Here is a 15,646-nt window from a genome sequence, read left to right as displayed (position 1 = left end):
ACAATGCTCTTGACAGTGCCCCTCTGAGGAGCAAAGATAGCTTTCACTTAGCAATGCCAGATGCTGCTGGGGACAGTCACAAGGACCCAGGGATCCACACCCACTTCCCTCAGGACCAGATGTAAAGAAGAAAAGAATTACTTGTTTTGAGAGTGTTGGGGTTTCTAGTGTTGGGGGAACAGCTCCATCTTTCTAAGAAACACATGCCCTGTATCCGTTCACTAGACGATTGCTAAACAATTTCCCTTTTCAGCCTCTTCAAAATGCCTGCATTTTGGGAGCAAAACTGGAAAATATTTACATCAGAAGCCAATGCTGGAAAGGCAATGGAAGCGCAATGGGCCTGCTATCTCGGTGGAAAACACCAGGCGAGAACTTACTGCTACTCACTCACCTGCCTCTGGGCCTCCGCCAAGTTGAAGGGCAGCATGCCTTCCTCCAGGGGAGCGATCCGCTCAATGTCTGCTAAGGTCATGCGTCTGAACAGAGCAAACATAGCAAACAATGACAAAGTCCCAGATTCCTTAAATTCACATTATAAAATTCCAGAACGTTAGAACGTTCCTTTTATCACTTCCCATATTTCACTGTTGTCCTTCATTATTTGGTTTCTTTCTCTCCTGCTGTATTCTCTCCACACCTAGCTCCTAACCTCCTTTTATTAAACTAACTTTAAAAAAAAACCAACTTACCCCCTTGGCTCATATAAATCAGCTAACTGAAACAAGATGTCGACTTCCATGGGTGTAACCTGACCAAACTTCTGGGCTGCCAGAGCAAACTCCTCTGTACGGGGAGAGAGAGAGAGATTGATTCAGAGAGGGCAACACTGAATTCAGCATTCAATCAAAGCAGTGGAGGAGGGGAAATCACAACCCGCTTCATGAAGTTACTCCATTCCTCCCCGGGTCTTTCATCCACGTGGAAAAGAATGCCGACTACCACCTAACACTTAAAGGGAAAGCTCGGTGCCCTGTGGGGACTCGAAACAAACTACTCTGGACAAAGAAAACGGGGATCATGTATGAAAAACTTCAACTGCCTCCTCACAGAAACACCGTCAATCCCAAGTGAATTTTCTGTCTTTTTTTTTTTTTAATCCCACTGAAAAGCTGATAGTATCCTCTCTGAGTTCACAGATCACATACACCCTTGTCCGTACAGGTTTGTGGAACGCTCACATAATTTTTGAGAGCCACTGACCTGCCTATGATTTGACTTAAATTCCTGGAAGAACTGCAAACACTCAACAAATTCTGTATCTTGTCTTCATTCAAATGCTGTCTTCAATTTATCAAAAATTCGGTGAAGATTATTTTGTTTACCTTAGTTTGTCTGATCATAGAATGGAGGCCACACATCACCAATTAACTAGCATGTGTGAACGGACAGAAAATTCTAATGATAACTCCAGGTTGCCGTACTCAGCCCCAGTGCCTATCACAATTAAAGAAAAACTCTGATAGACTCTCACTCACCCTTAGTCACCTCCACATCTTTCCTGCTGCCAGCCAGAGTGCTGTAGATCTTCCTGATGAGCTCCATGTTGTTAAGGAGAGAATTAAATCCATTAAAGTAGGAAAAACTAACTTGATGGGATCTGGTGCCTCCAGCAGCCTTGGAAAGTCGAGAACAAGTGAGAGGAAGAAGCAACAACAAAAATAAGATGAATAGAGAAGAGATTTCAAAAGTACATATGCTTTTTGGAAGCAACCAGGAATGATCAACACAATATTTTCCTTTCGTATTAGAAAGAAACTACAAGTAATTTTTAAAAGTGGCTGCAGCCAATCATGACCAGGGCTTGTCCTTCCATACCCAACCCCTGGAAAACTAAAGAAATCCACGTGCAGGCTTAGAACAGGACCAGCAGTCATTTCAGAGGTCAAATTTCAGGTACAAATGTTGTATAAAATGGTTTGTTTCATCTAAAGAGCAAATCCTAAGGCCTTAAACATACAAACTAGATCACACACGTGCATGCGCTCATATCTGTGCCGACACACTGTAAGAAGTGGCTAACGCAACATTAATATCAAGATGTGCTATAGCACCTAAACCAGCAATGAATAATCACTAAGTCCTGAGCCTCCACACTGCTGGGGCTGCTGAAGCACAGGTAAAAGTCTGGGAAAATCTGGAGATGTCCTATGCTTAGGTGGGGGTTGAAGCTGGCTAGAATTCTGATAACCAGAATTTTTAAGAAAAAAATTTTCTTCACAGGGAACAAGAAAAAAACAGTATGTCCACTGTGAATGGAACTTCAGTTTGGGGTTTCAAATTCTATCCTTCCCTAACAAGGAAAAATACTTTTTTTTATTAGGAAAACACTTCTTTAATAACAGCCACATAAATCTTCACGTAGTAATCATTTAAAGTAGCTGACAGGAGAGTTTGGGTAGGGGGTACAAGAAAAGGAGTGAGATTAACATCGTACCAGAATGGGAAAGGCTATGTTTTCAAAATGAAGCACCAGGAAACGAAAGAGACTTAAAAGGCACATGGTCAGCACTGTGGGAAACTCAGACAGTCATGAGCACACAGGTGGTCTAGCAAATGGTTCCTATATCTGAATGACCAAGAGAATCAGCTGGAAGCTTTAACACTTAGACACTACCCTAGGCACCCATCAGCGGTGAAGCACAGGCCTACAGGAAACCTGGATTCCATCTTCCCTGGTGAACTAGATAGTCCATAGCCAAGGCTTGGAACCACACTATCCAGGAATTCCGAGAGGTAAGGAGGACATTGGTTGGATATCCTTGGGGAAGGACAACTATGACACATAATGCCAGGGCTCTGCTTGTCACAAGAACCATTGCAACCTCAACAGACACCAAAACCCCATGAGAAATCTGAGCTTAAGGGCTTCTGGTCTACCTATAGCTTCGACAAGAGGTCAAAGAGTATGTGCTTGTGTGGGTGCCTGCATGCATGCATGGTTCTTTTTCCTTAAAGTAACATGGAAATCAATATATGACATATCTCAAAATATAAGGCAAAATTAGCATAAAATCACAAATTATTCTTATCTTTCCCCTTTTTTTCTAATCAGCTAATACAGATGGACCCTCTATTTTCACGAATTCTTCACAGGCAGATGCAAGCAACTACAGAGTTTTACAAAGATATGGGGGTAGAAATCCTATCTGCACTGAACTGTAAAGATGTTTTTCCTTGCCATTATTCCCTGAACAACACAGTGCAACAAAGACTTAAAAACACTTACACTGCATTAGATGTTACAAGTAATCTAGACATGATTTAAAGTGCAAAGAAGATACATGTAGGTAATATCCAAAGACAGTGTCATTTTGTATAAATGGTTTGAGTATCTGCAGAATTTAGTATATGAACGCACCATGGTGCAGTACTCCAGGGACACTGAAAAACAATTGCACACATACCTAAAACACCCTATATAATTCAGACACAATCAATTAACCTATCCACTAAGATGAATCAAAACATAGTTATGTTTGCAAGGATGACAATATAGGTGATCACATTAGAAAAATAGTAGCATTATAAACAGAAAAATAAAACTATATAAGTCATAAGAACTGCTCTTTACTATCCCAGTTTACTGAGCTCAAATTAGGGAGAAAAAACTGCTTCATTAGGACAATGACAACTTACAGCTACTAGGCATTCTTCAACAAAAGGAGTCAGGACATGGGGGCGGATGGTGACCATGATGTCCCGGAAGTCGATGGCTGTGACTTTTCCGTTCCTGCCACTGTCTCGTTGCACAAAGGCCTGCTTCGCGTGCTCCAACTGTATTTCCTACAGTTAGAGAGGGGAAAATGGTTACTATGTCTCTTGCTTCCTTCCTGCAAATGACTGCTCATTTGTAAATCAGACAAAAGAAACAAGCCTACATTTTGAATTAACAGGCCTCACCTGCCTGGTTAAATGTTCCCCTAAACTACAGTTTCCTTTGAAAGAAAGAACGTTCCTCAAGTCAATGGTATAGGTGGAAGAAAGCAGACTCTACTTTAAACCTTACACCCACTGGAATCAGAGCCAGATGTGGTGGCTCTTGTCTGTGATCTCAGCACTAGGGAGGCAGGGGCCGCAAGACTGAGAGCTGAGAGATGGTCCACATGGAACATCATGGCTCTGATGTCAACCTGGGCTACACGAGAAGCCTTTGTCTTAGTTACTGCTCTAATGTTGTGAAGAGGAACCATGACGAAGAGACTCTTATAAAAGAAACCATTTAATTGGGGGCCTGTTTGCGGCTTTAGAGGGTTAGCCTCTAACAGTTAAGCACTGAACCAGAGCAGTGCTGAGAGCTTTACAGCCATTTAAGGCAGCAGGCAGAGAGAGAAACGGGGCCTTAGAACCTCACAGCCACCCCCAGCGACTCCTCCACCAGGGCCACACTTCCTAACCCTTTTGAAAAGTTCTAGTAACTGGGGACCAATCATTCAAACACATGAGCCTATGGGGGTCATTCTCAGGCAAAGCACTACACCCTGTTTCAAAAAAAGGAAGAGAAGTTAGGAAAGGGAGAAGGAAGTAAGGGGGAGGAGGAAAAAAATAAGTCGAAGGAATTAAATCAGTTTCCTTTCTTCTAGAATCTGAGATACAAGGAAAATGACAGTAAGAATGAAGTTTGGCAGCTTCAAGGCCCTGGGCAGACCCAGCTTAGGTGATGCGGATATGAGGAGGAGACACATGGGAGCATCAGCCTCGTATGTCAAAGACGGGCAATCCTGACCATGTGCTAAGAGTGAGGGTGCACTGCCGGTACTTGAGGCTGGTTGTCGGCCCTGTGCTAGTCCATCTTCCCAGCCGCTGCTCGTGACTCCTCCACCCAAGGCTGGGAAGGTCAAAATTGATGCCACACTGAGCCCTCTGTTCTAGAGTATGAGGCTGAACAGTTTGTGAATCACAGGAGGAAAAGCTGTGGGGATGCATTTGGGTATACACCTCATACGACCAAATTCCAGAATCGTAGCTCTCTAGTGCTGTTCCCAGCAGGTAAGTTGAGGCATGAAAACCAAACACGACTCCCCACAGAAGCTCACTTCTCCCCATAGGGCAAAAGCATCCTTTCTGAAGACAGTATGTTATCACCTTTCTCAGGACACTGCCACCTCCCGCACGGACCTCAGAAAGTTAATCGGCATGATTAAGTATCACCAGAGGGCTATCAAGGAGTTCAAGTTATTTAGATGAAGGGAGGTTTCATTGGTAAGGACGGCATCTCTTAGCTTCAGTAACATAATGACACAGCTATATAAAGACTGATTTTCCTTACGAGTCACTGCAATGTGAAGTGACAAGAATCTGATGATGCTGTGAAGTACTCTATGGCCTTTCCTTGGCAACACATGGCCGAGAGGAGGAAACACAAGTGACAAAATATTAATAATATCAAGATACAGGTGATGATGAAGGTTCTATGGTGATATGCAAGATATTCATCAGTATGGTTATAGGATAGGGTCATTTCAGGTTCCCTATCCTCAGGTGCCCAAGGAACTAACTGGGGACATTGCCCTGGGCACGTGGTAGCCACTCCAGGTTCAAGTCTCTTGCCAACCCTTAGGTGGCTCCCTTAACTAAGATATGAGTTTCCCTGCTCCCCTATCCAACCTTCCTATATCCCCAATCATCCCATTTCCCCAAGTTCCCCCCATCCTCTCCTTCACACTTTTCTCTCCCCATCTCCCCTTACCCCCATCCCACCCCACCCCCAAGATTCCAATTTTTTGCCCACTGAGACAGTGGGGCTGATCTATTGGGAGCTCACCAAGGCCAGCTGGACTGGGACTGAAAAAGCATGGGATAAAGCCCGACTCTCTGAACATGGCGGACAATGAGAGCTGATGAGAGGCCAAGGACAATGGCACAATCCTACTTCATGTTCTGGCTTTGTGGGAGCCTAGACAGTTTGGATGTTCACCTTCCTAGACCTGGATGGAGGGGGGAGGACCTTGGACTTTCCACAGGGCAGGGAACCCTGACTGCTCTTCGGACTGGAGAGGGAGGAGAAGAGGAGTGGGGGGAGGGGGGAGGGGCGGGAGGAGGGGGAGGGAAATGGGTGGCGGGGAGGAGGCGGAAATTTTTTTTCAATAAAAAAAAAAGAAAGAAAGAAAAGATACAGGGGATGAATAGTCATGTTATTCTTTAATGTCTAGTTTTCTACAGTTCCAAAACAACATAAACACTGGAATTTTAAAGATTAAATAATTATATTCTTTGCTTCTTTGTCCAAAATCAGGTGTTCGCAAGTGTGTGGATTAATATCCGGGTCTTTGATTCGACTCCATTGGTCCTCCTGTCTGTTTTAATGACAATACCAGGCTGTTTTTATTACTGTAGAGGAGGGAGAAAGGAAGGGAAGCGGAGAAAAATATATAGCTCAATTAAAAACCATAAAAAATAATAATTAATTGTAGGGAAAGAGTCATTATTTTATTTGAACCTTCTTCTTAGCTATGGTATCTGCCAGCTTTGGTGCAGCAAGACCCCGAGGAAACCCTCTTCAGGGGCCCAGATTCCTTCAGAGCACTTGATCCTTCCTGAAAGTGTCAGTCAGCCCCATCCTCAGGTACTGCCGCTCTAAAAGCAGCTGCCATAATCCGCCAAAGATTTCTTATGAACTAAGATTGCTCTCTACCTCCAAATCTCCCTGCTCTACCTGAATTTCTAAGAATATACCCTATATGTATCTTAAAAAGGTCATAAAATTACACATCACTAACCCCACTATTAATGTCCCCCACCCAGTACTCAGCTCTGGTCCTTTTTCTAGGTTCTAAACTTAATTATATTGGCATGTTGGTTTCCTGGTGACATCACCTGAAAGGCTGTCATTTCCAATTCTCCAAGCTTCTTTTCTCCAAAGTGTAAACCAGTTACCAAACTGTGTTCTCTGGGCCTTTAAAAGTTCACTCAAGTGCATCTTTTCCTTTTCTCTCTTAACAGCAGAGGTTCAGTGCCTCCTGAGACCTGGCTTAAATGTCTCCATGACCCTCACTGTCCGTCTCTGAGCGCAGCAGTCCACCTTGCAAAGTCACAGATCCAGCCTGCTCTTTCCTCGACAGACAGATTCAAGAGGCTGTATCATCTAGAGAGACTCATGTCCAAGGAAAGGTGCTCAGGACTCTTGGAGAGCCACATTTCTGCCATGGAGGCCCACTATTTGACTGAAAAACCCGACTTGGCCTCTGTATTAAAAATTAGTGCCCTGCCATGTGGTTCCAGACATGAATATGTTATGAGATAATATTCTACCCTATATCAGAAATAGCATTGATATTATTGGCTTTCCCGCCATGGAGGAGGCACCACGTTCTGCTTATGTTTTCTCCTACCTCTGTTGTTGTGGTGTACAGTGGGCACTCATGTGATGGACATTACCAGTGATAGGCTGTCCATAAAGTCAACTAAGTTAACAAAATGGAGTTGTCTAGCCAAGATCCTCCAATTCAGGGCAAGGGATGAACTGCCCAGCACCTGCAGTGAGAAATGAGCACAGAGGGCAGAAACCGTAGTAGGTATTCCGCTGAAAGCAAATGAGTGGTCCTCAGACCCACCGCAAACACTGAAAGCCATGGTGACTCTCAGCAACAGCAGTAGCACCTTCAGTCATTTTCCACTTTCCCAGTTAAAACAGTCTTAAGGACCCAAAGGCTGTCCTTCCAAAATCCGCATCACACACCACAGCCAAAGCATCTCCTCACAGAGCAGAAACCCAGATTACGAAGACAAATTTGTCTGGAATGGCAAAGAGAAAAACAGATGCCAAAGGATGGGGAGGGCTCGTGACCACACTGCAGAAGAGGGAACGTGTTTGTGGTGGGGACATGTTTGTGGTGGGGACGTATCTACGAAGGGAATAAATAATATTGCCTCATTCGCTGCCTACATAGAGTCAATTGAAGAGCTGCTAAGCAGGCAAAAAACAAACCCCGTAAACTCTGATTAGCAAACTGAGAGTTCATTTTTAGCAACTCCTACACACCGGAGACATTAAAGCTCTCCCAGTGAAGTGGCCTCAGTAGGAAGGTTTGGCCACTCCTTCCACGTAAGGTAGATTACTAAAGGCAGGATCTGCCCCCACCCCCACAACTGAGGCAATGTCCTCATGTGTAACCTAGATAGGCTTACTACATGGTCCAGAATAACATTGCAAGGCAAAAGAACCTTGCAAGGAGAAATGTTTCCTCCCTCCTGTCTGCTCTCCTCCTCTCAGTCTTAAGAGCCTTGACAGAAGAAAAAAAGGGGGGAAGAATGTATGGCCAAACATACAGGCGATTCTACAAATGCTAAACTCAAGAGTGTGCTAGCTTTTAAGTAAATGGCCAGGCTTGTTACCCAGGACACAGTGACTTAAATCCTTTGTCATTATCTCTGTAGCTACTAAACAATATCTGACACATTTGTGTTGGAGAATATTATTTTCAGGTATGTGACTTTTGGTGACACTGAATTTGTTTAACTCTGTGAGGCTGTGTTACTGTACCTCTCTATAACACCCCATGGTCCTAATAATGAGACAAACGGCCAATAGAGAGTTAGGAAGAAGGGCAAGAAGGGCTGGCAGGCAGAGAGTATTAACAGAAGGAGAAACGAGTGCTGTGGGATAATGCTTTTGTATACTACAAAGATTTGTCCCTTTTTATTTTTTTGGATTTTCGAGACAGGGTTTCTCCGTAGCTTTTGGAACCTGCCCTGGAACTAGCTCTTGTAGACCAGGCTGGCCTCAAACTCACAGAGATCCTCCTGCCTCTGCCTCCTGAGTGCTGGGATTAAAGGCATGCACCACCACCACCCGGCTGATTTGTCACTTTTATTGCTTTAAATAAAACACTGATTGGCCAATAGCTGCGCAGGAAGTATTAGGGGAGGGGACCAACTAGGAACATTTTCGGAAGAATTCTCTGGTAACCAGACAGATGCAGAGGAAGCAAGATGAGAATACTACACTGAGAAAAGGTACCAAGCCATGTAACTAAATATAAAGAAGATTTGTGCATTAATTTAAATTGTAAGAGCTAGTCAATAATAAGCCTGAGCTAATGGGTCAAACAATTTATAATTAATATATGCCTCTGTGTGTTTATCTGGGACTGAACAGTTGTGGGAATGAGCAGGACAGAAACTACTTCTGCCTACAAATGGTGTCCAAACGTTTGGTAGGAATTTCCACATAAAGCCTGAGAAAGCTTTTTAAAAAGAAAAGATTCTAGACAGACAACAACAGAGTCAAGCACAATGTTTTGGTAACTGTCTTTTCTCCAGCAAGCTGTTTGCTGGCAGCAAGCAGAGGCATGGATCCTTTCCAGAAAGGTTTCCTGACTCAATGTCAGGGCAAAGTACTCACAGCTCTTTTAGAAATCTCTGCAACAAAACACTTCAATGGTATTTATGACCATCCAGTATCATGCTTCTTGGTGGTACCAAGGACTTAGAAACTCTGCAGAGTTGTGGCAATAAATCTGGCTCCCACCAGTACCTCCAGCATGAAGTTAGGCTCTCAAAAAGCCAAGGAATAAGGTGGAGTCAGCTGTCAAAGGTGCCGCTCTAACAGATTAAAAACTCACCTGGTTAGAAAATAATTACAGATACACAATAAAGATAGATTCCGATGGAAAAAAATCTAAAAAGTGTACAGTGTGTTTAAAAAATATCCACAGGCTTGGGAAAGAAAAGAAAAAGGATAGAGGAAATCCTTTTATAAAAGTAGAGTAGTTGGGCGTGGTGGCGCACACCTTTAATCCCAGCACTAGGAAGGTAAAGGCAGGCAGATTTCTGTGAGTTCAAGGCCAGCCTGATCCACAGAGTTGAGTTCCAGGATGGCCAAAGATACACAAAGAAACTCTGTCTCCAAAAACCAAAAATTAAAAATAAAAGAAATAAAAAAAGAAAGCCACATAAAGATGAAAAAATACACAGAAAACTGGATAGTATATGTTATTGTGTTGTCTTTAAATTGTTTGATTGCTGAGGAAGGAGCAACAGCTGCTAAAAGACATTTTATTATAAATGCTGCTGGACTAATCCAGCCTATATATTTTGAAAATGCCTTGACTTCAAAATTTAAGTTAAAAGATATGTTATTTTTTAGAAGAGGTTTTATTTTTGTTTCCACAGGAAATGAAAGGCTGTGGATTCATTCTGAGTTATGAAAAATAAGGTTTGATCAAGGATGACCTCCTAAAAAATCTCCAACGTTTTTAGAGCACCTCTGTTGCAGTTTCCTCTGAGTTCTACATCCAGAACAGCTTCAAGACTGCTGGTTGAGAAAATCCAGCCTCATAGAATACTCCAGTCAAAATCTGACCATATTCCTAAATTTTCTTTGTGTCCCCATAAGACTGTCACTGGCCCCAATCAGCAGGAAGTAATCTAGAAAACCATGGCCACATTCCCCCCTCCCCAAAATGGATTATGGATGTTAGTCTTTGTTCAGTGTGTTGTTTACAAATTATTATGGGCAATAACCAGAAAATATGTTAAACAAAGGAGATTAGAGTCAGTGTCTTGTTTTGGAAAGAAAAAAGGGGAAACTCTTATGGAATGATGCTTCTATATACTGTAAAGATTTGTCACTTGTATTGGTTTAATAAAACACTGACTGGCCAACAGGACGTATAGGCGGGGTGACCAGACTAAGAGAATTCTTGGAAGAGGAAAAGCAGAGAGCCAGTCACCAGCCAGATGCAGAGAAAACAAGATGAAAATGTTGCACTGAGAAAAGGTAACAAGCCATGTGGCTAAACACTGATAAGAATTGTGTGTTAATTTAAGTTGTAAGAGCTAGTTAATAATAAGCCTGAGCTAATAGGTCAAACAGTTTATACTTAATATAAACCTCTGTATGTTTATTTGGGAGTGAATGGTTGTGGGACTGGGTGGGAGAGAACCTTCTGTCTACATACGAGGAAGAAGAGGAGCAAGAGAACAAGGAAGGAAGGATATCAGGGGTCAGCCACCCAGCCAGTCATAGAGTAAGAAGGAAAGAAAGATATACAGAAATAGAGAAAGATAAAAGCCCAGAGGCAAAAGTTAGTCAGGATAATTTAAGTTAATATAAGAAAAGCTGGCAAGAAACAAGCCAAGCTACCTAAGAATAAGCCTCCCTGTGTAATTTATTTTGGAGCTGGGTAGCAGACCCCCCACAAAAACCCAGGAGAGTAAAAACAGCACACAACACATATGTAAGGGCCACCAAGAGGTTGGTGTTTCCCATATGTATGCCAGAAGGGACAAAAGTAGAGTGAAGAACATAGACAATAGCACTCATTTCCTAAGTGACGGGAAATGAGAAGCAGTGAGAGACCAATCACTGTACTGAACCATTTAAAGATTAAATGACTGGCAGGTTTTAAAATCCAGAGAAGGGGCCACACTGGCTCTCTGTGTTTCTTTTAAAAAGAAAATCAGTGGAAAGAAGACACAAGGATAGGTTACAGCACAATACACCAATATCACACGTATACAACTACCGAGGAATGAAACGAGATGCCTCGCACAAGCGTCACAAGTGACAGGACACCTGTCACAGACTTCATTTTCCTTTGATAGAGGGGAGTGGAGCCCCCTGACAGCAGAATGTAATGCACCATGACACTGCTGCTGGGGAGAGCTGGGGGACCCCAAGCTCTCCAAGGCCTTCTGTTTAGGTCATCCGTGACATATGTTTAATAAGCGGCAGCTTTGATTCTGCTGAGGTGAGGGGCTTAAACACCTGCACCGTTCTTTCCACTCCAGAACAGTGCTTCTGCGGAGTCATCTCAACCACCGCAGACTCAGGAAGATGAACACATGACCACAGTAATATGTTCACAGAAATAGCTGAGGACTAAACATTCACCGCAGGCCTGAGGCCTTGGAATAACTCTGGAAATAAACGTTGTCTTCACTTTACAGAGACACACTGGAAGCTTGGGGTGGCTAAGGGACTAGGGCAAAGTCATAGCAGCTGAGCTTAGGTCCACAGTGAGGACCGTTTGATTCCAACACTGAGATTCCTCACTGCTGTCTTGGGGAAAATCATGGTGGGATTATAAACTAACTTGGACCCTACTAAAAAAACAGAATTGAAGAAAAGCTCTGAGGGAGCTTGGGGAGTCATCTCAGTTGGAAAAGTGACTTTTATTCCCCTCAAAACACACACACACACACACACACACACACACACACAATGATGATTTGGATGCTACAAAAAATAAAGCAGGCTATATCTCAAAAGAAAACTCACCTAGGGACTGGAGAGATGGCTCAGAGGTTAAGAGCACTGGCTGTTCTTCCAGAGGACCTAGGGCTCAATTCCCAGCACCATATGGGAGCTCACAACCGTATGTAATCCAGCTCAAAGGGATTTGACATTTTCATACAGACAAATGTAACCGAAATACCAATCCACATAAAATAAAAATAATATGTTAAATCATTTAAAAAAAAATGCTCGACTAGGATCATGGTGGAGAAAAAAAGAGTCTACCATAGGTTAAAAATTATTTAAGCAGAAACAGATGCAGCAGTCGACCATGACAAGAAACACATAGTGGAGAGTTTATGCTAAGAGCGAAAGTTGCGCTTTCTACAAAGAAAAGATGAAAATACCTGTAGAAGTGTAAATCTGGGCAAGTCACAATGTCTGAAAGTCAGAAGAAACAGAAGGAAAACTTTATGCTGAGTGTACACTGTGTGTCCGTCTGTTTTTCTGTTTGTCTGTCTCTCTTCAAACATGATTTTATTACGTAACCCAAGCTATTCTCAAACTTGGAATTCTCCTGTCCCTGCCTGTATGCTGGGGTAGATGATGTGTGCTCCCACAACCTGACTGAAGTCATCATCTTAACAAGCTGTTTCTTTTGAAAGGAAGTCTAACTTTAAAAAAAATAGAAGAAAATAATAGTTTTAAAAAGAGATGTGATTATCCCTTAATACACAAGTAGAAGAGGCAACAAAGATCAAATTAATACTTAAACTGAGTACAGAAAATCAAATTAAAGGCCTTAGAAGAGACAAACAAACAAAAACAAGCAAGCAAACCCCAAGAAGTCAGGTAGTGATGGTGCACACCTTTAATCTCTGCACTCGGGAGACAGAGGCAGCTGGATCTCTGAGTTTGAGGCCAGCCTGGTCTACAGAGTGAGTTCCAAGACAGCCAGGACTGTTACATGGAGAAGCCCTGTCTCACCTCTCACCACTTCCCATAAAATTCAAGGAGCTGAAAAGAAGGCATGCCTCTGAGATGAATACTTATAACGGTACAGGCAAGGGACACATTTGCTATAGGTGAGATTAGGGGTGAGGGTTGGACAGAGGGACAGGGCCTCTGTCACTTAAGACCCTTCTGCTTAAGCACCGGAGAAGGTTTTCTGTTCGCTCTACTCTGCCATATAATGACTACTGGGACAGCTTTTATTTAGTGGATTCCAAATACTTGAACACACCCATTCAGATTGCTTTAGGAAAAAAAGTGAAACTCTTCAAAATTGCTACCTGTACAGAAAAAAAGCCAACATATATGGGGGTTAAACTGCTTTGGATCTGAATTCTTGCTTCTAATAGTTCCAGGCCTGTCATTTCCTTAATAATATCCAATTTTCTAGTAGGCATATTTTGAATGTAAAAAATTCTTTTCACGTCTGTTCAAGACATGGATGTTTGTGCTTCAGAACACAACCAAAGGTCTTCAAAAGAAACAGCAGATTCTCTTGAGCAAAGCAAAGACCATTGAAAGATAACACAAAAGCCAAGCCTGGTTCATTTGTACTTTTGTGTTTTCAAAACTTAAAATATACATTTTATATATACCATATCTATTAAGTGTATATATAAAATTATATATAATTTTAATGAAACAGAGTCAAGAAAACTGAAAAAAAGTGGTGGTAGAAAACTGTAGACAAAATGAAGGTGATTGCTTATGAAAACAAAGAATAAAATGTATAAAAAAGGTAAGGGTAGTTCTGAAATTTTCATAATTCTATGCTAACTTGAAAATAGTCTGGATCACGGTAAGGATATACATAGGTGTATGCATGTATGTACATATGTATGGTATGTGTGTACATGCCTGTGAATGTGCTTGTGCAGGTCACAGGCTTCAGGAGCCTGGCTCTACCGTTCCCTACTTATTCCTCTGAGCAAAGTCTCTCACTGAACCTGTACCTAAGCTGCCAGCCATCGAGCTCTCGATCCTCTGGTTTCCGCCCCACCACCCTGGGGTTGCAGGCACATGCATGGCTCCACACGCTTTTTCACACGTGTGCTGGGATGTGCATTCAGACTGATTTTAAAACGGAGTACAATGGAACTGAGCAATGAATATGTAGAGAACGAAGGCATTTGCAGTCTTCACGCTTTCCCACAACTCACACATTTTGCCATGTGGTGAGTGTTCAAGAGCGCACGGTGGAATTCTGTGCCTAGTCCTTGGGTAACAGTGTCGCCTAATTCTCTGCACATGGAAAACAAGTCCAGTGCTTCTCTATGTTTCCTTGCTCTTCTGGATTCCTGCTGAACTACTCAGTGGCTAACAGCTGGGGAGACGCTAGATGCAGTGTCCGTGCTCAGGGGCTGCTAATGTAAAGGCAGCTCAACAGGAGCACAGGCTGACCAACCGTGGACACGACAGCACACTGAACCTCGATTGCTCTGTCCCAGATGTAGAAAGTGTATGAAAGATGGGGTCTAAGCACCTGAGTGACATGGATGCCAGACAATTTGTCTTCTGAGCGCTGGGGTGAACCATGTCAGCTTACTGCACTCCACATGTCTCTGAAACACTGGGGTTATTTCATTTATAAACCAACATGCATTACATACGCTGTCAGGATCAACTCACAACCAATATGAATACATTCACATGCCGCAAACACAAAGGACTTGTGATCTTGATATTTCCATCACCCCTAACGGCAAGTTGGGGGACAAAGGGGAAGTACTCAAACCCACAGAAGGATTTGTTTGATGACCACTAACCTCTTTGAACCATGATGACTTCATGGAGTGGTCATTTTCCAGCTCCTTAACACCAAAGCTTGAGAATTTGATGCGGCCATGGGTGAAATCACGTTTGGCTTGGTGATGGCGACACAGAACAATTTCTATTTCAACAGAAGCAGACTTTTGTGCTGACATTTTTGCATTACAGCAGGATACTGTGACAGACATTGCAGCCAGCCCTAAGTAAGAATCTCTAGAAAGCCAAGGCCACAGATGACTAGCAGCAGAGAATCCCTGGCTTCTGCAGGGATATGTGGCAACCACAGATCTGGAAGCAGCAGACTTGCAACCACTCTTAGGCTTGGAATGTGAGCAACCAAAGATCTATTTCTATACAGAAGCAAGGCCTTAGCTGTTCTATGTGGCCGGTCAGATCTGGGTGAATCCCACAAGCTAAAATCCTGAGCAATCTGATTCAGTAACAACAACACACACGTAAAAGCATCGTGTGCACATGTTCTAGCATCTGACATATATGATCTAAGCACAGGGACCCTTTCCAATGTGACAGTCAGCCTCGGCATGGACACAGCTCTGCCTCCTACACTCTGTTTCCTGCTTTACCAACCGGAATTTATGTCTCTAGAGTGTCATCAACCTCATCTGATAAAACGAAAGCTGGAATAAGACAAGTAAGTGCCCATGTACCTGGAGTCAGGTGATC

At 42.9% G+C, this 15,646-nt stretch overlaps 1 protein-coding gene across 2 annotated transcripts in view; it reads right to left on the bottom strand.

Moving 5' to 3' along the window:
• Positions 1-15,646, bottom strand: part of Slc25a13 (solute carrier family 25 member 13) — a 189,322-nt gene that overhangs the window by 74,211 nt on the left and 99,465 nt on the right. For both annotated transcript variants that reach the window (XM_057769944.1, XM_057769954.1), the window contains 4 exons: positions 3,640-3,786; positions 1,479-1,617; positions 693-786; positions 395-479 (listed from right to left, as the gene is read on the bottom strand). In XM_057769944.1, the coding sequence (XP_057625927.1) occupies positions 395-479; positions 693-786; positions 1,479-1,617; positions 3,640-3,786 (465 nt within the window). The remainder of the gene's footprint in view (positions 1-394; positions 480-692; positions 787-1,478; positions 1,618-3,639; positions 3,787-15,646) is intronic.

The sequence above is a fragment of the Chionomys nivalis genome, chromosome 1, assembly GCF_950005125.1.
Source record: "Chionomys nivalis chromosome 1, mChiNiv1.1, whole genome shotgun sequence".
Lineage (NCBI taxonomy): Eukaryota > Metazoa > Chordata > Mammalia > Rodentia > Cricetidae > Chionomys > Chionomys nivalis.
Note: the sequence above shows the minus strand (reverse complement) of the source record. Positions and strands in the feature narration are given on the sequence as shown.